The 23,228-nt window shown below is 45.0% G+C and overlaps 1 protein-coding gene and 2 long non-coding RNA genes across 12 annotated transcripts; all 3 read right to left on the bottom strand.

Moving 5' to 3' along the window:
* Positions 1-114: 114 nt before the first annotated feature.
* Positions 115-5,976, bottom strand: Pka-C3 (Protein kinase, cAMP-dependent, catalytic subunit 3). 9 transcript variants are annotated; one of them, XM_086910552.1, is made up of 6 exons: positions 5,334-5,554; positions 4,304-4,422; positions 2,228-2,390; positions 1,608-1,871; positions 909-1,254; positions 115-785 (listed from the first exon to the last, which is right to left on the bottom strand). In XM_086910552.1, the coding sequence occupies exons 2-6, from the start codon at positions 4,392-4,394 to the stop codon at positions 639-641; spliced, it is 1,011 nt and encodes a 336-aa protein (XP_086766678.1). In that variant the 5' UTR covers positions 4,395-4,422; positions 5,334-5,554; the 3' UTR covers positions 115-638. The 9 variants fall into 9 exon arrangements, with proteins under 9 accessions (XP_086766678.1, XP_086766679.1, XP_003691665.2 ...); XM_086910553.1 differs by having other exon boundaries at positions 909-1,239; positions 5,334-5,550; XM_003691617.4 differs by having other exon boundaries at positions 909-1,239; positions 4,304-5,976.
* Positions 5,977-8,360: 2,384 nt separating this feature from the next.
* LOC105734836 (uncharacterized) lies at positions 8,361-16,121 on the bottom strand. 2 transcript variants are annotated; one of them, XR_015292696.1, is made up of 5 exons: positions 15,364-16,121; positions 10,222-11,102; positions 9,084-9,360; positions 8,835-8,960; positions 8,361-8,702 (listed from the first exon to the last, which is right to left on the bottom strand). It is a non-coding gene; the product is annotated as an uncharacterized LOC105734836 (long non-coding RNA). The 2 variants fall into 2 exon arrangements; XR_015292695.1 differs by having other exon boundaries at positions 9,084-11,102.
* On the bottom strand, positions 12,518-13,522 carry LOC116413949 (uncharacterized). The gene is made up of 2 exons (XR_004224367.2): positions 13,063-13,522; positions 12,518-12,969 (listed from the first exon to the last, which is right to left on the bottom strand). It is a non-coding gene; the product is annotated as an uncharacterized LOC116413949 (long non-coding RNA).
* Positions 16,122-23,228: the final 7,107 nt, after the last annotated feature.

The raw sequence follows: 23,228 nt of genomic DNA, 5'->3' as shown, positions 1-23,228 counted from the left end.
ATGACGAGTGATCCTATCGCGATTAACGAGAACACTACAATACAATTGGATTCGTAGTGTGTTCAAGGTTGAAAAAGTTGATACGACGATTGCTTCAAAGACAAGAAGATGAAATTTAAAAAAAAATTCACGATTTAATTCTCTTTTGAAATGTAACGTACTGTTGTACGATACATCAAATTACAAATACTTTACATTACAGCATTTTATAAAATTATAATAATTTCTACTAATCATCACTTTTTTTTTTTCGTATCAGAAGGAACATGCATCGATATAACGATAAACCTCTCGAATTCACAATTCACATAATCTCGTGGTTCGAGATTATTTTTCCTTGCACTTCTCTTTACTTTCTTTCAAATTTTATTTACAACGACAAATTCCTTTAAAACAACGAAAAAAAAAATCTACTCTACTCAATAAAATGAATAAATAAACTACGCACAACGAGAATAATACAAAAAGGGGCCGCTATGTACAAAATAAGAAGGAACTCCTGTTTGAACGTTTGAGAAACTTTATACACATCACAATACCGTTAACTCAATGGTTCTAATCTCGACACGAAAGGTTGCAAACGAATTTGCGTCAATGAATGTCTGGCATGGTTCGAACGATTGTCCATGACGTTTCTTTTAGAAATCTTGAAACAGAGCCAGTTGTTCCGGCGGCAATGGAGGCTGAGAACGCCAATCAGTTTCCGGGTAATCGTCGAAACAGCTTGGATCGCCCGGTGCCTTCACTCGTGGTCTTATTGGGGGTGTAAGAGCTCTTTGAGGCACCTATTCGTGTAAAATGATAAAAATGCAACGATGTATACAAATAACTTTAATTCGCCTTAAAATAACAAAAAGAAAAGAAAGGAAGAAAGAAAGAAAAATTATCTTCAATTCGAATTGAATTACCAACGGCCATTCGACTAATTTGAACCAACGATGCCTTTTCACGTCGTCGGCACCTTGTCTCATATTTCCTAGCCTTTTCGTTCGATCTGCAATTAAAAGCTTTTTGATCAAATCCTTAGCGATCGGATCCATATGTTTTGGCCATTCTATCCTGCCGCTCAATATTTTCTCGTAGATGCCGAAGGGATTGTCGTCGAAAAATGGCGGAAAACCGGCCAACATTTCGTAGATCAAAACACCGAGCGCCCACCAATCAACTGCCTTATTGTGTCCTTTGCTCTGAATTATTTCTGGCGCCAAATATTCCGGTGTGCCGCACAGAGTCCACGTTCTGCAATCGTGATTCCTGATAATAATTGTTATTCTCTGGTATATACATACATTACGATTATCACGTTTAATTATCGATGAAATCATGTGACTGAGCAGTCACGTTGCTGATATCTCGATACAAAAAAGAAAAAATAAAAAATGAAAAAAAAAAAAAATCTTCCATAAGAGATATGATCGATCAGAAATATATATCGTAATTAATAATTCAACTGAATTATTGAACTTATTTACTTGCATTTATCGAATGTTATGACATAATCGATTCAAATTCGATGAAATACAACTGCATATTTACCGTTATTAAACACTTTTAGAAGTTATACATTTCTAGCATCATTAAGAAGATTGCTTTAAGTATCCGTTTACCTGTCCGTCAGTTTCTTCGAAAATCCGAAATCGGTAATCTTCAGGTGTCCCTGGCTGTCCAACAGAAGGTTCTCGGGCTTCAAATCCCTGTAAACTATGTGTTTGGCGTGCAGGTATTCTAGGGCACAAACGATTTCGGCCGCGTAGAAGCAGCTGGTGGGCCCGGAAAATCGGCCAGCTGCCCTTAAATAGGAGAAAAGCTCCCCACCGGCAACGAATTCTAGCAGCATGTATACTCTTGCCTCGTCCCTTCCGCTCCAAAGCCTGAAACCAAATCGAGGTGTTAAAAGAATAATGGGGCAATAACGGAGAAGAATTTTAGAAACAGAAAAAAAAAAAAAAAATGAAAATGGTAGAGAATACATTTTCATACGCGATCTTTAATGGAACGAGAAACATGTTGATGAGAGATCAAGCAGGTATCACTTTCGTAATTTTTTAGTTACGCTTTCTTTTTCAGAGATACGATTGACCGACAAACTCGCAACTTTCTTGATCATACCATACATAGCGTACTTCCTCGCCTTTGAACGGACAATTCCCTTCATCGATCGTTCACAACCGACAATGTTACAGCTTGGTTGAAGATTGGGAGAAAGGAGAAAGCAAATTTGACTTACATGTTCACGATAAAGGGATGATTGACCTCTTTCAATACGGTGATCTCGTTCCGTACGTGTTCCACTTGTTTCAATCTGATCACGTCCACCATCGAGAGAATCTTCAAGGCCAGAGGTGTACCTTGATGCCTGCATAACACCACTCTTCCGAAAGTTCCTGTACCTATGTAAACACATAGTAAACGCATCCGTTAAGAAAACTTTGATTTATCAATGAACGATCGCTTATGCGTTTTATTCCGCGTCAGATCGATCGGCTATTAATAGCCAAGATTATCGATTCCTCGTGATAAAATAATGTATATACGGGTATAGCAAGTATCGATTATATTCGTTAATTTATACAAGGTAACAGCGGTAAAAAGATAGCGCGCACGTGTTATCGATCCATTTCAGACGAGCGTTTAATCATCAACGCTTTCTCTGGTAGCAAAATCCGCGGTCTGTTTAATGCACTTTCCCACGAATGCAGGTGGCTAAAGTTGGTCTGCTCAACGTACCACGACCAATTAACGGAACAGCGATGGCCGCCGCAGACCCGTGGTCCGCGCCGAAATTAACCGGTAAATTGCTGTGTTCGCATCACGGATGAGGGGCAGACAGTTTCGCGTACACAGAGAAAGAGAGAGAGAGAGAGAGAGAGGCGTCATTATAAATGCGAGAAAATTGGCAGACGGCGCGAAATAAGGGGCAAAATCGTGTGTTGTATACCCCGTGAAACGATCGCGGTGATTGCCAGCGACAGCTGAGAACAGGTGTCAATGACAGAACGACGAGCTGTTTCCGATGCTTTAAATATTCTTTGCTCGTCCCTCAATTTACGTAATTGACCGTCTCCGATATTTCTTTCCGACGAAATGAAAAAATAAACGAGAAAAGAGAGAGAGAGAGAAAAATATCTCGTTTCCCTCGGAAATCCCGCGACAACTTAATCTTCGACTTCAACTTCGCTCCAATAACGATTTTCATTTTTATTGTCGTCTAATACGCTTTGGCGAAATATTCGCATCCTGGATGATTAAACGGGAAATTGTCGAGTGGAAATATATCGGATCGGAGAAGGTTAATGTTTCGGGTATAACACGGTTCATTCATCACGCGAGTGGGCTATTTTGCTCGAATTACGCGCGCCAGACGCTTCCCCTCGACGAGTTGTTTTTCTCCCATATGGGCATTGAAGAGAGAAAGAGAGGAATTTGGTGTTCGTCCAAAACTTGTTCTACGTCTCGAAAAAAAGCAATGTCCGCACATCTGTCCTGATCGATCTCCGCTTACATGGGTCCGCTACCGCTGCTTTACGAGTTTAATCGCGATCCAGCGCGATCAAGCTAAATGGAACGATAAGAGATCGATGCTTTTGCTCCAAAATTTATTTCCTCGATGTTCTCGTCATACGTCGGGTAATATCTCACCGTCCATGTTATCCATTGATGACCCACAAAAGTCGCGTTGTTGAATTTCACGTGGAAATTAGGGAAGCCCGACCGTGCCTTTAAAACAAGCTTTACGGTCTTTTTACGCTGTCCCACCTAGATTCTTTACCATCGTGGAATATGTATAAGATGTGGAGTTCTCCTTTCTATTAGACAACGGTTAAGTCGTTCGAAGAAACGGTTTCACAAGACACAGGGAAAGAGTGAAAAATCAGCGAAGAAACACCTGCATCTCCGACACTCATTCCGTGTAACTCGAACTTAACGAGCAGTTAAATATACACTTCGTACACCTCTCACTCTCCAGTGGCCCACTTCCTCGTTTAGAGGGTGGTTCGCCTCGTCTCTGACATTTTACCAAGACTCAGCAGACGTAGCGTGATGAGTAGCATTTGCATCATCCGATTCGCTTTAACAAACCTGTTCCCCGTACCTCGTGATCATTTGTAAATAAGAAAATAAGAAGATCGATTAATTATTGCTTTCGACGCGATCTCTAGACCATAATTTCGAGTTGAATAGTCGAACGAATTCCTGCGTGTCTAGACGGCACTCTAATCGAGGATGCGTAGAAAGTTTTCCTATCGCACGGTTCGAGAGTCGTCAGTGAAAGGTGTCGAGATGAATAGGATGTCGTGCTCACCTATCGTCTTGATGATCTCCAGATCGTCGATGTCGTATCGAGGGGAGTCCTCCTGCGATCCCTCCTCGTCCGACGTCGTATCTCCCGACATGGTTTACGAGCTACTGTCGTCGTTGATACTGTATATATCGGTGAAAGTTGCCGATTTATTTTCCCTGTGCGCACGGTGGACACGTGGAAAGAAAGGGAAAGAAGCCCGGTTCAACGAATCCGCTCGTCGCGACTATTCTTAGACTACGTTCAGGTCGATCGATCTCATATTCCGCACTTTTTTTGATTCTTCCACTTCTCTGACTCGAGTTTTCTCGACTCGAGCGCGAACAGAATCCACAGAGAGAGTCCACGGAGCCGCGCGAGAATTGAATTTTCACGCGCGACAGATGTGCGAATCGGGCGAGCAAGAGTCGTGGTAAACACGAGGGCGAATTGGCGTTTTCATAAAAATTTGCAGGGAACGGAGGCAAGCGTACGCGTACCGGTACATTTATCACGCGGTCTCCCGCTGTCAACGACCCTCTTTTCTACAGTTCCTCGCTCGGAGCGGTGAAAATGTGTGCGTTGATTTCACAAGTGTCATTTACGGAGAGCGTGCGCGGAGAGGAAGATAGAGCGCGTAGAAAAAGAGAGATGGAGGAGGAGGTGGGAAAATACGAAAAGGCTATACGCTTTCCTCGTCGTTAATGTATGCGAGTCGTGTTTTTACGCGACTGGCCGCTGTTTGTTGATTTAAACGGAGTGCACGTGTTGCATGCGCCGTCACGATCTCGATCCTGCCTCTTTCCATCAACCGGTCATCCTTGATCGTACATCGACGAAACGCGGAAAAGAAACGCGATTTACCTCGCGTATTTATATTATTACGCGATTTTACGCGCCTCTCGATCGCATAGCGGTTCGATGACGTTCGAAGAATTCGCAACGCTTCGAGGAAAGATAGGAGGAGGGAAGGAAAAAATAATCAACACGATGGAATATCAGCACGTGCGCGAGGAAACGCGTGAAGTTTTCACAAACTGATTCACAGATTCACCTTATACTTATCCCGTGGCAGCGAATCGTGGATCGCGATCGATCGACGCGGTATATCGATGATCTAACGCGCTCCAAAACGGATCAAGGATCGAAACTTCGATTCGAGGATCCTAGCTTGTCTTCTGTCACATGATCTCTGGTGCGGTTCGAATGCCAAGCAGAACTAAACTGGTCACCGAGGGGACTCAAAAGGCTGTCTATCCTTCTCTTGCCCCTTCTCCCTCCCTCTTTCCCCTTCACCCCTCCATCCCTTTTCACCGTGTTTCTCTCCCACCTCCTGTCGTGGCTCCAACGGGAGAACTCTCACTGTGTGCGAGAAACGAGAAACGCGTCTCTCGTTTGGTCTTACCTCTCTCTTTCTCTTTCTTCCTTCCATTCTTTCTCTTTCTTTCTGTCCCTCTCTCTTTCTCTCTCTCTTTTACTTCTTCGTAAGCAACGAGAGAGCAGAGAGTGATTTATAAGCGGCGATCGCGGAAGATTCGCGGCTGGTCGCTAAGATAAAAGGCGGCGGCATTTAAAAATACGGTCCGCTTGCGCGGAACGAAATCGTGTCGTCATCGTGGACCCCGTTACACGGTTGCGTCAATCCGCCGCGAAATTATAAAATAATCCTTTTTTCTCCCTCGATTTTCGTTTGCCGCCGATTTGTCGAAAAACCCGAGAAAAAGAGAAAGAAAGAGAGAAAGAGAGAGAGATAGAGAAAAAGAGAGAGAGAGAGAGAGAGAGAGAGAGAGAGAGTAATGGACTCGAACGGGTTCACGGATTTTCTTAAATCGATCTTATGAATCATGGATTCGCGGTAGGACCATCTTGTCTCGGAATTTTTTATATAGGAGCCGTGTCATTTTTTACGAGAGAAAAAAAATCTGGAAAGTGTGTGTGTGTGTGTGTGTGTGTGTGTGTGTGGGAATCTTTCGTTCCTTGCCAAGCGTATGTATCACGGAAATAATGATGATTCCCGGAATGACCGGGAACATTCAAAATTGCTCTTCGTGCAATCCTAACGAGACGTTCGTAAAAATCTTGCGAGAGGAAAGACGGCGTTGTTAACGCGTGTACAACACGTGGATTTCGGATGGAGATGACGCGAAACGATCGCGGAAACAATCGGCAAATCCGGTTGAAAATTCGGCTTATTTTTGAATCTGGCCATAGTCCAGCTAGACTTCGACGTGGACGTTGAACACCGCGACGATGGAGGGTCTCTATCGACTCTGACGGTTCGTTACCTCCTTCGCGAATCTTTCCCGGCCGACGCGTGTATCTTTGAGATCGACCGAATCGTCCCGAATCGTCGCGCAACACTCCGTTTTCATTCCGTAGGTGTGTCTCGAATTTGGACCGACCTGGCGCTTAGCCTTGACGTGGGCTCCCAATAATTCCACGGATGCGATACGAATTTGTAGCTCTTGTTACGAATAACTTGCAACATATATCCTATAAATAAAGATGATGCCGGTTCTTTGATATTTACGTATCTAATAATAATGCGACGCGTTATCGGCAAGCCAGAACGATCCACCGTATCGAGAACGGATCCGATCGATTATGTAATTTTTTTTCATCCGTCTGTCACGATCATCCTTCGTTCCAATTCATCGATCGGGATTGTGAACACCTGTCGCATCCTCGACAGATTTCAATTAATTATTCGCTTTAACTTATCATTATGTCCGAGAGAACGATACCTCTTACGACTGTTGTCATTAATAAACCAAAATGCAAATAATAATTTCCGGGAGAGTCTATTTTGCAGAGTCATTCTGTTGCCAACGCTTTGTAATTAGATAAATTCCTCCCCGGATTCAACGTCGTTTCCTTCGTTTCGTTTAAATGTTGTTTCATTCCATCTACGATCGAACGATCTTTGCGAATTATTTTTTTTATGCGCGAGCGATATCTCTCTCGGGTTAAAACCTATCGACGTAGTTGGAATTTAATTAAACGATCCCCGAGGAAGCGCGATTAGACCGCGAAACATGCGATCACGTGTCGCCTTTCCGTACGCGCGTTTCGTTTTTACTCTCTCTCTCTCTTTCTCTCTCTCTTTCTCTCTGGAATATCGTTTCTTTTATTCATACAACCTATACAACCAGAACATTTTTCCCACTGTAATTCTTCTCGCACGAGCGGCGCGGATCGGCAATAAAGTCGATGATGTATCTCCTATACGCTTCTGATCTCGCCTGCTTGTCAATATTTATCTTCTTTATTGCCGATAATTTAAAAAAAAAAAAAAAAGACGAATGTTCCCGAGAGGATTCGAAAAATAATTCAACAGCGTTCAAAAATCCGGACCAGGATACAAAATAGAATTTTGTATTTTCCTCTCGAAAGACGAGACAACGAGATATCGTTCTTCGATTATTTTTACATTTTCAAAACGAAGTTAACCATCTGGAAACAACGGCAGAGAGTCGTTTCGCGGGAATAATTCTCCCCCTGTCCAAGAATCGACACCGACAGAATGAAGATCGGACAATTCGGTCCCGCAGAAAATATCGTTTACTCGCCAAGGACGGGAAAGTTACAGGCTTTAATGACGTTCGTGCTCGCCCACGACTTCTGGATGTGAATCAACTCCGTATTTCTTCGTTTAGAAAATAAATAGGATGTTACAACGCTCGATCGGCGAATATCGATCGGATTATTTTCTATTTCTATCGAATATATCTCCGTTCGATTCCACGACAGATATTCTTGCTTTACGATCGGCAAGGGTTTGATCCGATCGCGGTGAAAGGCCACGAGCAAATGACACGTTGACCTCATGCACGTTGATTAAACGTTGCATACGTGTATGCTCACGTGTATCTGACAATATGCTCGATGAGGATTCGTCTGCCGTCCATATTTCCCCATTGTTATGGGACCGGCGATGTTACTCACCTGACCATAAAGATAAGTTTCATGAATCATAAAGTTAACCATTCTCCGATGGTGTGGCATGGGCGTGAAGCCGTGTGTGGGTTGCACACGTACTCGGAAGCGGATGGGCGCGTTCGTGAATAGCTAATTCGGATTATTAACATCCAATAACCTACTTTATCTAACCACGATATATCGTTATACATATTTACTAATAACCACGTATTTATGAATTTTTTAAAAAGAAACCGTTTGCTTTGCGAACGCGAGTTAAGCCAATATTCTCGATGTATCATTCTACCATTGATAGTAATAACAGGTATTACACGCGATATACAAAACGATAACACTTATGTTTCGAGTGGTTTCCAGATACGGATAGAAGATGATACGAGATACATATTATATTTTCGAACATCCACGGTGGTCTCACGGAGACTTCCGGTTCCACGAAGCGCTCGTTGGTTCGCCATGACAATTTTCCATCGATCGAGCCTGGCTGTAAGTATGATTAAATTTTCTAAATTATCATCCGCCACCAATTTCTTTAATCGCGTTTATTATAGTTTGAACGAAAAGTAAAAATGAAATATAAAAAAAGAGAAGGCGATTACCTGTTCCCGATACTCACGTATACTGCGAACGATTCGCTTTAATTCTCCATCGATTTCCTTCGATTTTTATATCGAATCACCTTCAATTATATACCACTTGGTTTGTGTGTTGCGTAACGAGGCGTATGTAAGCTCGTGCAGACCTGTGAAAAAACATGCGATTGCACAGTTACGACTGTCGATGTGTCGAGAAAAAAAAAAAAAACAAGAAAAGAACGTGACCAATAACCCGGGCAATAGTTTCTTTTCGACCTTGATCCTTTTACCCGTGAAATGCGGTGCAGGTGTTTGGCCGAACGATGCAACCGGGCCCTATGCTCTGTCTGCCGTCGTCGTGCTGCGAGCCAACTTGAAACCGGAAGCGCCGCTTTCTGCCCTGCTGCCCACGAACAATGAGATCGAAAGATTCTTACGAGGACGCGAGCACGATCAAACGGGAAGGTGCTTTATCGACATCAGAGATCGAAAATATTCCTTTCAAAGAGAGAGGTGAAGATCCTCCGCGAACAAGTTGCAAATTCGCTTAACAGGACTCCTAGATGCCTAGAAACAGTCCCGATTATAAAATATTCCGTATCTGGTAAAATGCATAACAGTTGAGTCACCTTACCAGCATGTGTAATGACGCGTGGAAAGCAAAAAAAAAAGAAAAAAAAGAACAACGTTTGTCGTTTACAGAGAAGATTATCGCACGACACCTGCATGATGATAAGTAACCCCAACTCTAACTTGGAAAATGGATTCTAGAATCCATCGATGGTGTGGCCCACTTGTTCGCCCGCTTCTCCATTTGGCATCTTGGGATCGACGATACGAAAGCAATTAACATTACGTATCGTTTCGTGTTCGTTACCCCTATTGATTTCACGTGTGGATGCAGAAAAGGTATATACATATATATATACACGTATAATCGCAATACGCTGTTTGGCCACTTTAAACGTATAACGTTGGCATCGGGCTCGTCCACACGATCGATACAAACGTCGGGACACAATGAGAAAATCTTTTCACGGCCACTACCGTCACGTGGTTCGCGTATGGACGGCAACAGGTGTGACGCAACAGGTAATCAAACGTTGCCATTATGATTCGTCCGTTTTATTGGACGGGTAGACCTTATTTCGTTGCCGGTTTACATTCTGATCGATGACACGCGTTCTCGATGTCGTGCGTGTCAAGAATCCGAATGATGAGATTCGATTATCCGAGACCAGAAAGAAGAATTCTTCTCTCAAAAATCCATCCCTCCTCATAAATCGCCTAATCTCGAATCTCTTTTACGGTATTACCGCGTTCCCGCTAATAGGATGACCGCGCAAAAACGGGATTCAAATGATATTCCCCGTACGTTTCCCCAACCTTTTCATCGTGAACAATGAAAGAAGGGACGAATGCACTTACTCGGTTGACTCGTGCGACAGGTGTTGCTCGTCGAGTCGCGTCGCGAATCGATCCACGCAGACCCTGGCCGTAGCCTTTTTCTCTGACACTTTCTTCTTTTGCCTGAGCGAGCTGTATTTCCGGTTAGCCACCCGTCTTCGTCTCGTTCCCCTCTTCCACGTGGACAAGCATTTCTCGCTCGACAAATGTGCGCGCCTTCTTCCTCGTATCCCTGTGCTATGTTCGCCATCGCGCCGCCTTTTCATCGAGGAAGGTCGCCAAGTCGCCTGTTGCCAAGTCGACGATGGTCGAGCTTTCGTCCACCACGTGCACGTAATCCGAGAAATCGATATACAAAATGTTGTCATCCATAGCGTTAAAAAAAGTCCTTTTTTCCCCTTCTCCAATTAGGCCCGTTTATAATTATTTTTTTTTCCCCCCAGATGGAACGAGAACGTTATCGTCGCTGATTCGTTCGATTTCGAGGCCCGCTCTAAAAGAATTTCTTCTTCGTCGTCGAGCTCGAAAAAGTCGACCCCACGTTCCGTGACGTACGTTAACGATCTCTTATCTTCGTACAGCCTGATTCCTCCCCGGTGTTACCACTTTTGTTGATACTGGTTATATACTTGTCACGTAAACGAGTTGGACGATTTCCGGGTATTCCAGTTGTTCGATTACTTCTGACCTGAATACGACGAATTTTTTTTTCTTCTTTTTTATTTAAAGATTGATAATGATGCCCTCGATGACGTACGTGCGTCATTTTCCCTCGAGCTTATCGCGTTGCATAGCCGGACGCTGTGTATGACACGGGAGCTCCACGGGCCCGTTTCTTTATATCCCCCGTGAATTCTTCCAGTGCCATTTACAGAGTCCAAGCTCTGGTACGTGTATCCAGCCTATAAAAAAAAAAAACTTCCATTCACAATTAACCGATAACAAATAGGATAAACGATTGGCGAGGAACAAGAAACGAGCGATATCTCTACCCTGTTTGAAGACCGATGGTCGATACGTTATTCGATTACGCGATATTGTTAATCGTTTATCGTTCGATTCGCGAGACATCGTGGAATTATTAATTAATTCACGATTGTGAAAGAACAGAATTTCGATCGAAGAAGAAGAAACGAATTCTTCGCGGATAATTCACAGCTTGCCCATTGTATATAGCGTGTTTCTTTCTCTCTTCTTGCCTCTTCCGTCACGGAACAACGATTCTTCCCGGAAGTCGTGTCCGCTGTATCTGCCGCGGCCTGCCACGATTTGTTCGCCAAGCGTTCACCATCGCTCTCGTCCTTCGAATCCACTGATTTCCCACCGTTTCTCCTCCTCCTCCTCCTCTCTCTCTCTCTCTCTCTCTCTCTCTCTCTCTCTCTCTCTCTCTCTCTCCCCTACGAATTTTCGATTTATCACCATTGTTGCTTCGTAACTATTGTTCTTTCCTGGAATTCGACAAGCTTCTTCTCTCTTTCTCTCTCTGTTCCAATTTTTTTCTATTCTCTATTTCTCTTCTTTCCGCTCGTTCCGCGAGGAGCCACGATTTCTCACGGTTACGCAGCTCGTAAAAAAAAAAAAAAAAAAAAAAGGAAAAAAAAAGAAAAAGAAGCATATCGAGGTCAATAGCGGATAACGCACTGTCACCGCGCTAAACAATCGATTATGAATGGTCCGGGAAGGTTCATTGTGAAATTTATTACGAGGCTAGATTAAACCGGACACAATCGAGTCTTGTCGGGAATCGTAGCTTTCGTTTCGTGCGTTTTTTTTTTTTTTTTTTACCTTTTCTTTCGCCATCCCTCCTTCCTCTCTCGTGCGATTGCGTGCCGATTCAGTAGAAACGTGGCTTAATTTACAAACATTAATTCGATCAAGAGAACGGTTTCCAGTGATTTATTATAAAGATGGAACGGTCTGGTATGCAAGGGAATCCGGCCGCCGTGTTTTCCCGTCTGGTTCTCACGATTCGAATCTTCTCAGTGCACCGTATATATATATATATATATATAAATATATATATATACCTGCGATTCTTCAACGACTATCTGCAAGTCTCCTCTCAGTTCTCAAGCCGCTCTTCCGGTCATGCTATCATTCCGGTTCTCACGGCTGGGTTCGAAACATCGGGACATGCCGTGGAAAATAATAGTCCCTTCCCGACTGTATGTCTCTAAAACCACGTTCCATCGCGGTGTCTATTCAACGTTCGTTTATATCTACGAGACGAAACGTGGTAATTAGAATCGGACAGACGTGTGTTTCGCGTGGTGGAAACACAATTCTATTCTTCGAAATAACTTAAAGAGTGTAGAAATTACAAAAGATAATTTTTTATTGGCTCGGCTGTGGTTTTCTATCATCTCGAAACCGAGGAAAATGTGACAAAGTGTGTCGCATTGCTTTGAATTATCGATAATTTTCAAACGCACTGTACGATATATTTTTACGATTTTTTCTCTGCCACGCGTTTACTACAAGCTTTGTCAGATATGCAATGATTTACTATGTTTTGTTCAATCTTTTATATTTCGAATGGTACATTTTTTTCTATTCGAAATACAACGCGTTACTTTGATTCTCTCTCTTTCTCTCTCTCTCTTTCCGATTCGTTTTTTCTTTTTTCATTATTTGAAGAACGTTTTAATTGGTTCGAGAAGCACAACGTGTACGATCGTCGTAATCGTTCCAATACAATAATCGTATCCGAGACGAAACTAAACTTTTCTTATGTGTCAGGTTGTTCATAATGAAGATCGGTTCCCGTGGCTGAAAGCAAATAAGGAAAAGCTGTAATAAATACGTGTTCGAAACTGGTTATGCGCTACAGTCGTGTAGAAAACTGCCGGTTTCACTTGGTACCTCTATCTTTCAACCCGTTCCCAAGAGAATATCCCGTCCGCTTTCCGTCCATGTTTTTGCCCACGGAAGGAAGAATTTTTCCAGAGATTCCACGCATAGCCTTCCTCTCCCTCTTTCTCTTTCTCTCTCTAATTCGATTCCATCCCCCTACCTAGGGGGATATCAATTTCGAATTGATCAACGAACGAATTTTTTTCTTCCATAGCGATCTCTCTTCTTGCCAGCTTAACTTCCTTAACGCGATTGAACAGATTCGCACAGAAGAGAGAAACAACAAACCGTGATACCATTTCGCGGTTCGAGCGTTGCGGTTCTCTTCAAATAGGTCAAACGTCGATCGCAGCTTCTGTCTTCGGTGATGCGGCCGATTCGCGAGAAACTCGCGCGCAGATTTGACCCCAAGTCCCTTCCACGTTTCCCGATTGACGCCATGAATCGAATCGACGTTGAACAGGGAGGGGGAGGAGACGGGAGGGGAGAGGGGAGGGGAAAGGGAGGGGGAGGAGTGGTGGGAAGGTGGGAGGGAGGGAGGGAGGGAAAAAAAAATATACACGGCATCGCGGCCGATAATAACGGCGTGAAATATGCAGTCGAAGCGTTCGCGTGCGTTTTCTTGTCCGACGGTCACGCGTGCTGTTTACTGCATTACACACTTGCGTTGCGTTCCTTTACTGACCTTCGTCAAACTGCAGCGTTTCTTATTCGTAGTTATTTTCCGTCGTGCATTGCGTAACGCTTACAAAACGTTACACGGAGAGGAGCGTGCACCGCGATGTGGTGGACCCATGCTAATTCAACGATGATGCGGCTTCCGTGTGATAATCCGTGGAATGCCGATGTCGTCACGCTTTGGAGCGTGAACAAAAACGCGAGGAAAAATGGAGTAAGATTTTTCTTTCGTTCGATTTCTTATCGAGCGAATCCCATTATCGATGAGCGGGAGGAGGGGAAGGGGAGGGACAGAGGAAAAAAAAGAAACGGAGAGAGGGAAGCGAGCGAGAAATGGATACCGAAAAGAGCGAGAAAAAGAAAAGATGAAACGAAGAATATAGAAAATAAAGGGGGGGAGGGAGAGAGAGAGAGAGAGAAAGGTAAGAGCGTGTCCGAGGACAGTTGGACGCCATGACAAGGAAGATTTGTGGCGCGATGGCGAGGATAATTTGGGGCGAGAAAATGAGACAGTGAAAAAGAAAGGGCACGGGCGATTTAGCGGGGAGGAACCAGGACGAGGATGATGAAAGAGAGCGGCAGCTTGAAAACAATAAAATACCAAACAAGCCTGAAACCGCGCTGGTATAACTTCGTGGCTCGCGACTTTCGAAACCATATTAAATCATGACATAGATTCTCGCTCCTCGAGAAACCGTGGTCGTACGTGTTACGTGGGTGAATTCTTGCCAGGTGATAAATCGATAGATCGCCGAGTTCTATGCATTCCGGGATACGCTTCGCGTGAAAGCTAACGCGAGCCGATATGCAAATACCGGTTACATACTATCGATTTCTTCATTAGTCACGATGTGCGAGTTGCGCGATCGATCGTAATTAATGAACGTGCGTTAATCTTATTCGATCTATACCGTTCGATACAAAACATGATGAATGATATACAAACGATGGAGGGGAAAGAGAGAGAGGAGGGGAGAGAGAGAGAGAGAGAGAGAGAGAAAAAAATAATTCGATGGAAGAATTGATTGGCTCGTATCGATTTCTTCGTATTTCGATGGTTTCGCGAAACATTTAAGATCATTTTGATCGCGTTGATTCTCGTTTCGATTCTCGATCGTGTTGCGCAATCGTTGAGCACGGCGATGTTTTTCGTGGCGAGGTCGGAGCTGGAGGAATAACGGTGACCGTAGCCGAGGACAGTGACCCGATGAAAATCTTGGGTACATAAGAAAGAGAAACCGTTGAGAACGTGCTCCCATCGCTCCTACCAGAACAAAATAGATTTCACCGGTGATCGTTCCTATCGATAAAAAGCTCGCGACATTTAACTCGACGTTGAACGCGGGAACGGTAAACGATCGTTTCCAAGCAATAATATTTCGATAGAAAAATGCTAGTCGATAAGAGACGGTGATTAATTCCGTATCAAACGGTTAATTGAACGTAATCTTCGTATATTTATAGTTTGTCGTGACGTCGGACTTTATAACATTTTTCGATCGACATCGAGCGGAGAATATTCTGCTTTATAAATAAAGATTTACGATTATGCCATTTTCCCTCGAATATTGAGATAGATAAAGAAAAATTTAACGAATAATATAAAAATGGATGAATTTTCGAAATGGATACCTGAGAAACGATAATTCCCAATATCTGTGTACCTCTGTGGTCGAAAGAGAATGATGCTCGGTACAGATCTCTTATTGGCAAACAGATCTCTTCCACCATACCTTCCTCACTGACCGTGGCAATACCTTCTTCCGAAGAGTGGCATCAACATTTCACTGTGTCGTCCAGTTTCCAGCGTCCACATTCCCTGTTTCCTTCACGCCTTGTATTTTCTCGAACGTTGAACGTAGAACCCGAGAGACAATGTATTATTTACGGAACACGACTCGTTTGTATCTCGATCGTTCCATGTTCCGATCCAGTAAACGAGTCACCACGAGACGGTATATTTTCTTCTTTCCGATGAAAACATCACGCGTATACGAGGATGGACGAGCAGTAACGGAGGAAGAAGACCGCGACCAAGAGACGTCGAACTAAGTAGAAAAGAAGAAGAAGAAGAAAAAGACGAAGAGGAAAAAGAAGAAGAAGAAATAGTATAAGAAGAAGCGAAGGAAGGGAAGAGAGAAGGGGTTACGGCAGAGAGTTGGGCAAGGAAGAAGATCGGCGGTTACGTGCGTACGTAGAAAGGAAAAAATTGAGGCAGAGAGGAGGCTTTTAAAGTCGTAGGAGCCGCAGCCGGGAGGACTCCGCGAACCGGTTGCTCGAAGTGACGTGAGTGAACTGAGGCTGCAGGCTGGCAGGTAACGCCAGGTAAACTCCAGCCGACCTGCGATACACACGCAAGAGAAGGAAGGTGGCTGGCTGGTCGAGTGGCTGGGTGGTTACGCCGAGCCAGCCAGCCGTAGAGACAGTCAGCTCAGTCAGTCGACCTGGGGAGTCAGCCAGCGGCCCCTGCGGCCGCAGGAACGAGCCACAGGTGAGGGACGTGGTGGAGAGGATCGGTATTTCGTAGGGTAGGGGCTGGAGGGGAATGACGGAGGAGCCAGAACGAACGGAGGGGAAGGAAAAAGAAGGTGGGAGAGGAACGAAAGAGAGAGAGAGAGAGAGAGAGAGAGCTCGGTGTTGGTGGTGTTGTGTGTGACTCAGCCTCGGAATGAGCGAATAGGCCAATAGCATAGCGAAAACCTGTAACCTGTGTGCGCGCGGGATACGTACACACGTACAGAGTGATCGAGAAATAAGGGCCCGGGTATGGTTTTCCGGTGAATCGGCGCGGATGATCGAATGGCGCCGATGTTTCGGGCACGTGGCACCGGCCCGTTCGCTTTTCGTCAAACTGTTCTCTCCATCCTCCTTTCTCCCCTCCTCTTTTTTTTCCCTTCCTTTTTCTCTCCTCTTCCTTCCTTTCTTCCTTCCTTCCTTCCTTTCTTCCTTCCTTCTTTTCTTTCTTTTATTTCGTCAACGTCATTTTTCGCCAACGACCAAGAGGACTGGTTACGAAGCCTTTCTACCCACACGACGACGGGGAAGGGAAGAAGAGTTTATTTTAGAGAGATCTTCCGGGCACGTTATGGTTCCCACGCACAAGTGAATTTTCGTTTCCTTTTTTTTTTTATCTAATTGAGAGAGGATTTGCGTCGTATCGAAATCGTACGGTATTAATAACGCGGACAATTTACGCGGTACCGATGATTTCACGTGCACCGAATCGTAATGCGTTGCCGCTCCACCGATTCCATCCTCGTAGCTCGTGGGAATGCGTTTCCATGGTTTATTTAACGATGCCCACCCCGCGCGTTTACGCTCCCAATAAAATGTCGATCGCGTGATTGAACAGCGGAGCTGTTCCGTTCCCCCTCCACCGTGAAACGTTTCGCAAATCGTACCAGCTACCTTGAAATTACCTGTACGCGACATCATCCTTCGACAAATGTTTTCGAAGATCGGTCGAATCTTACCGCAAGTTCATCGATCGAAGAGAAATTATCGCGACGATAGGAGTAGACGGATAAATCCGGGAGAAATTCATCAACGCGGTTCACGAACAATTCAAGAGTCACCCAGTATATTAGAGACTAACTATACCTGAATCCAACAGAGCGTGACTTTTCACGTGTAGTCGTGGTGGAGTGGGGCATGATCGTAAGCTGGCGTAGAGTAAGATAGACTTTGATAGAATTTACACGGTGGCTTCGAAGAGCCAAGAACCTCTGCGATGCAAAGACCGCGATGGACACGGATTGCGACAGGCAATCCTTCATTTTTTTTTCTTTCTCTCTCTTTCTCTCTCTCTCTTTCTCTTCCTTATAACCCGTGTCCTTCTGGGGACTTTGTCGTTTCGCCTCGGTCATTTATCTGGACACTAGCGACTCCCATCGTGGCTGTATCCTTTCGATGTTATTATTCAGCGTTAAAAGGACTTCCATTAAATGTCCCGAAAGAGATACGTTCGCCACATTCGATTCATCCTTCTCGACTCTCGATTCTATTCCCGAGGTTTTACCAAATTACTAACCTCGAGGTAATTACCAACCTTGTAATTAACCATTCCTTTCGAGACTCGAAAACGGCCAATGATAAATAATCCTTCCGCTAATTGCTCGTCCTTTGATCAATCTTGGTCGAGTTGTATTATTCAATACAACGGCCATTTATTCTATATGGAACGAAATCATCGCGGGGGTCAACGACCCCCACTTCGCACGGGGAGACGAGAAAGAGAAAGAGGGATTCCACCGGAGGAACGAAACAAGCGGATAGAGTTTACGGTACTCTTTTTTAATTATCGTTCGTAGGTAGTTACGGATACCTATGGGAGCATGGAACACTTAGTTGCAATTCGTTATTTTCGATTCGCGGAACACTCGTTCGGTTATATTTGCTCGGTTTCGCATCGGGCATAGGCATCTTTTCTAGTTCCTTCCAACGAGGATTACCATGACCATCGCAGCGCAACTGGTCTATGCGCATGGAGAAATGCAGCTGATGCGCACCGCTGAATCCCGAGGTCAGCGACTCGTCGACGGAGTTAGTGGAGCGCTTAGGCTCGCTCCAGGGATTTTATGAATTGGTGCATGGTCGTCGCGTGGAAGGAGGCGAAGAAGACGACTTTGGCGCGAAAATTGGAAGAAGCGTTCGAAAGAATTATTCGCGTTCGCGCAAGTAGATACGCCAACCGGCGATGCGAACGAGATCGGAGGAGAAACCTCTCGTTAATGATTCCGTCCGTTCTGCAAAAATTTCTCGAGCGATGCTCTTTTGGTAGCGAGCGAGTTAGTTACGTTTAACGAGGAAGAAGGAAGAGGATTTGTTTCGATCGCGCAAAGAATTTCGTATCACTACCATTTATCTCTTCCGCTTCCTCTTGCGATTCCACCGATCCAAAATGGATCGCGTGGAGCTCCGTTTTCCTTCGATCGAAGGATCGTACGATCCACGTGGCCTCTACGATTATTTCCTCTATCTTTTTCATCCATCGACATCCCGCCGTGTCGTGTACTGCCGCCGTCATCGTGATCGGTAGCAACTTGTAGCGCCATGATTGTCCTCTCCGCGTTCTATTCTTCGTTTCTTCTCTCCTCCTCGCTTCGTGGTGTTCCGCTCACGAAGCCACGGTGTACGCAGGTGCATTAACCGGACATTCAGCACCGTAACGCTGGCCTTAGAGACGGGAAGATACCAGAGGAACGGCGCAAGAACGACGAGGAGGGGCAGAAACGGAGGCAAGGATGGAGAGAGAAAGACGAAGAAGGTATATAAGAAAGCGAAGAGGAGGGGGAGGGGGTAGGTAAGTACTAGAGTTTGCTGCTAGAGCAGATGGTTGGGATTCGAATTCCTCTTGGTCGCCTCGTTCTAAACCGCCAAGCCTTTCAAACCTTTAAAATTGCCCTCGAATCGGCAACGACTCGGCTTATTCCCTCTGGAATGTGTCTCCGCTTTTCGCTATCCGTCCACGACTTTGTTCGAGACATTCGCGCATCGAGCTTTCATCGCCTCTGTCCTCCACAAATCGCGCGTTCCTTCGCACGTCTAATTCGTCTTGCTTTACACGAGCGGAGAGACGGGGGGAAAAGTAGGGGGTGTCGCCATATGCAAGTCGTCCGCATAAACACGCGCGAATCTTCCTCCACAGCTGCGAGGCTGATTCATTCCGTAACTCTAGAACTCGAACGATTAAACACCGATGAATCAGAGATTCATGCCCGTCGTCGAACGATTCGTCGATACTTGGAAGGCAATCGAACTGTTCGGCCTCTGCACGATCCATCGTAATCCGCATTAACGATACTTCGAGCGTTCCCTCTTTGGGAAACTCGAGCTACCTCGAGTAGCGGGTAGCTTGGATACCCGTTTCCGAAACGAGAGTACGTTAATCCGTGACAGTTTGGAGCCGCACCAAAACGGCATCAACGGTGATACGTTACCCCTTGCCAGGCCTCGCGAAGAAACGTCTGGCTAAGCGCCAAATCGCACGGACGAAGGAAAAGCAGCTCGACCCGTGTTTCGGTCAGGTACTTCGCAATTGTTTCTTCGACATCGATCGTCGATGGTTAATGACGATCGTGATTACGAATTACGAAAGACGGGAGGGAGAATCGAAGATTATTGCATGTCTGGTCGAGTCTCCTTGTCCCCTATATCCTCCCCCGGTATCCTCTTCGCGTTAGGCGAAGAACGCCGTAGTCGCTTTTCACGAGAAACTGGTTTTCATCGCGGCACCGATGGTGATCCTGGTATCGCGAGAGAGTCGAACAGAGCCTCGTGTTCTCGAGACCTGGTCGCTGTACTCACGGGAGTCGGGTAATGCGGCTTTAATGCTCGAAGATGCAACACGAGACGCGCGTCCTTCCTATAGACTTTAACTGAATTCGATCGAGAGGGAAAGATTTCTCCGCTTTCTCGAGAGAGGATTTAAGTCTTGCTCGTGCGTCGTATCTTGATTTCGTTTGTAAAAAAAAAAAAAAAAGAAAAAAAAAGAAGAAGAAGAAAAAAATGATATAATCGTAACATTGTAACGATTTAAGAGTTAACGATCGACCCTTTATACCTCGTTTGACCCCAATTTCCATCCACGCGGGACAATGCGCAACCGTGGAAAGAGAAACGACGGTACAAGGAGTGAATTATCCTCGCGAGGCTCCGACCCTATTCGTCGTCGACCCTATAATCGTTACGTACGAAAAACTGGTTTCCCAGACGGACTCTGACTTTTATCTAACGACTATCTCATCTGATAGTTGGTGGCCGCGGACGGCCGAAAAACGGCCATGCATTCTCTCTCCCTCTCTCTCTTTCCCCCCTCCTCTCTCTCTCTTCGTTGCTACGTATTACGTGGTGTAACGAAAGGAAGTTGCGTCTTTTAACGGGCTTCCAGATAAGGATCCCTTGACACCCCAGCCTCTCGTCTCTTCTCCCGTCTGATTGAGTGTATCACGTAGAGAAGAGAGCTTAACAACGAGCGCATCTCCTTGCCGTTTTAATTTAAGGCTCGACGAGCTCGTGCGTGTCGTATCTGTAAATAATATCAGTTCTCACACCGGTGAATATATATATATATATATATCCTCTCGTTTGCCTCTTCTCTGGTCGATCCGGTGGCGGCGGCGGCCAACTCGGATCTCGCTGTAATTTCTTTATGACCTTAAAGCGATACGTTCTGAATGCTAAACGAATATGTACACGCCTCGGTAGCCGTGCCGTTTTATCGAAACGAAACGAAACGAAACGAATCCGTTGTTACATTACACGTTTTTCAGGAAATATATTTTTTATTTCTTTGCGTTTAAGCGGCCCACGTACGTGACAGCCACAGTTTTATAGTTTACCCCTCTCGGGAATAACATTTCCGCCGCATTACAAATTCCTCTTTGTCGACGGTACGGGCTGACGGAAGTCGACTATCGTGTGCTGGTTCTCGACCCTGACCCAACGACTCGTACTCCTGAAATCCCTGGACAAATATAGCTTCGAGTCCCACCACTTTCTCTTCGTGTTTGTTGAAAATTGATCTCGAAGAAGTCGCGAGGCAAGGCTATAAAAAGATTTCGGCGCCTCCTTTTGAATGAAACGACAACTTCTCCTCCGTGTTCGTGTTCGTTATTCGTTCCGTTTTGAAATTATCTCCGAGACGAAACGTCAAATTATCGCGTGTCCAAGTATATCCACACCGACACCGTGATATTACAACGTTTATCGTTGTGCGTAGTTCAGTCAATCTGAAAGTTCGGGTGAAATGAAATCAGAGTTAAAATTAAACAAACGACAACGAGAGAGCGATGCCTCGTCTTCCTTGAACTTGATCCACGATCCCACGTGTACGATTCGAAAGCAAAGGGTTAACCACTGTTTCCTCCCTTCTTTCTACTATTTCGCGTTTATTAGCGGGTTACAAAGTTCGTAAATAGTCCAGAAACACGATCCCTCGATTGTTCCAAGCTAAGTAGCGCGTTAACGCTTCGCGGCATATTTATAGCGAGCCCACGTTTCCTCGGTATAAACGCGGTGCAAGTGTCTTAGCCATGATTCCTGTCCACGATCCGTGTTAACGACAACAACTAACCAGCCGATTATGATACATGCATACGCTCGACTCTGTGGATATATTCCTCTTTCGATCCACGGTAGTCGGTGGACAAACCTGACTGACTCACGGACCCGTGAGCTTCTCGTAACAGGTGTTGGACGACGATGGCGCGGTGTTTGGCTCGCTTCAACAGGTAAAGACCTGCAGTGGCGATGGCTCACAGGCAACGAACCGTTTCGCAGGTGAAGCCCGCAGCTGCGAAATAAGACAGAGAGAGAGGGGAACAGAAGGGGAAAGAAATCGCTTTATTCGACACGCTTCTCCTCCCGTCGACCCGGTTTCGATCGATTGTTCGAAATTTACGCGGCATCGAATCTTTACGTAAATCGATCGTGACGTATTAGATGGGGAGAGGGATGGGGGGAAAGAAACGAATTGCGTTATATCGGTAGTTAGAAGGATCGAGAGATAAATTTTGGATCAAACGAGAAGAAGAAAATTATAAAGAAAATAACTGTGTTAATTATGGTGTTAATTTTATCCCCATCATGGGAGAGAGAGAATAATTTCGATCGTTCTACGTGTAGTTTCCAAATAATAATCTCTCGATACATCGTCACAAGCAAAGTGTCTACAGTGTTCCTTCTTACAAATTACGACGCCCGCGGCCGTGGCATATCTTAATCTTGTCAGTAAACCGGCTTCTCGCTTCGTGTTTTCGATTGATGAGTCCTGGCAAACTGTACTAACAATATCTAGCAACTACGTAGTCTGCGCGTCTCGTTGTTTCAAGTCGAAGAAAATCCTCTCTGGCGTGATATATGTGTATTCAACGATCGAGACAGATTTTTAAAAATCTTTCTCATCGCTAACGATCGAAAAAAAAAAATATCTAAATCTTTTCCTTCTTTTACCTCTAACCATCGATCGCATAAAATTCTTACATTCGAGTTTTTTTTTTTTTTATAAATCTTTGCTATAAGAACAAACAAATTAAGCGCAAAATAAAGATCAAATTCTCGAATTTCCTTTCTTTCCTTTCCCAAAGCCTCGTCGTTTCGATTTCTCTGTCATTAATTCCTCACGTGAGTATTCGTCGTATAATAACGTATATCCATAACCGAGTGGAAGCGTACGAATCACGGAGGAACGGATTTTTCCGAACGCGTGCTTTCTATCTTGGCTAGGAAAAGGTCAGCGTACCTCGTCGTTTGTTCGCCGGTAGAACACACATCGCGCGTGATGTGTGCGCGACGTAAGTGGAGCCCATGGTCGATGGGTACGTTGGAGGTGCATAAACACATATAGAAGTGGAAATGCCAGGATTGGCAAGAGAGCTGCCGACCGAGTTCGCCGGAGACACGGCTGGCCGCCTGTGGCTTCGCTCTGCCGCTTTTCGTCTCTCCTTCTCTCCTCTTCGTCCTCTCTCCCCCTCCCCCTCACGATTACCACCTTCCCT

Source organism: Apis florea, unplaced genomic scaffold (genome assembly GCF_048593485.1).
Source record: "Apis florea isolate Af1SG1 unplaced genomic scaffold, ASM4859348v1 contig_3193_pilon, whole genome shotgun sequence".
Lineage (NCBI taxonomy): Eukaryota > Metazoa > Arthropoda > Insecta > Hymenoptera > Apidae > Apis > Apis florea.
This window is presented reverse-complemented; position numbering and strand designations above follow the sequence as displayed.

Excerpts from the sequence above, each read along its gene's own strand:
- Pka-C3 (XM_086910552.1), bottom strand. The coding sequence starts at position 4,394 with ATGTCGGGAGATACGACGTCGGACGAGGAGGGATCGCAGGAGGACTCC. Across the intron at positions 2,391-4,303 it reads GGAGATCATCAAGACGATAG|GTACAGGAACTTTCGGAAGA; the intron begins GTGAGCACGACA and ends GTGTTTACATAG. Across the intron at positions 1,255-1,607 it reads TCGAAGAAACTGACGGACAG|GAATCACGATTGCAGAACGT; the intron begins GTAAACGGATAC and ends AATTATTATCAG.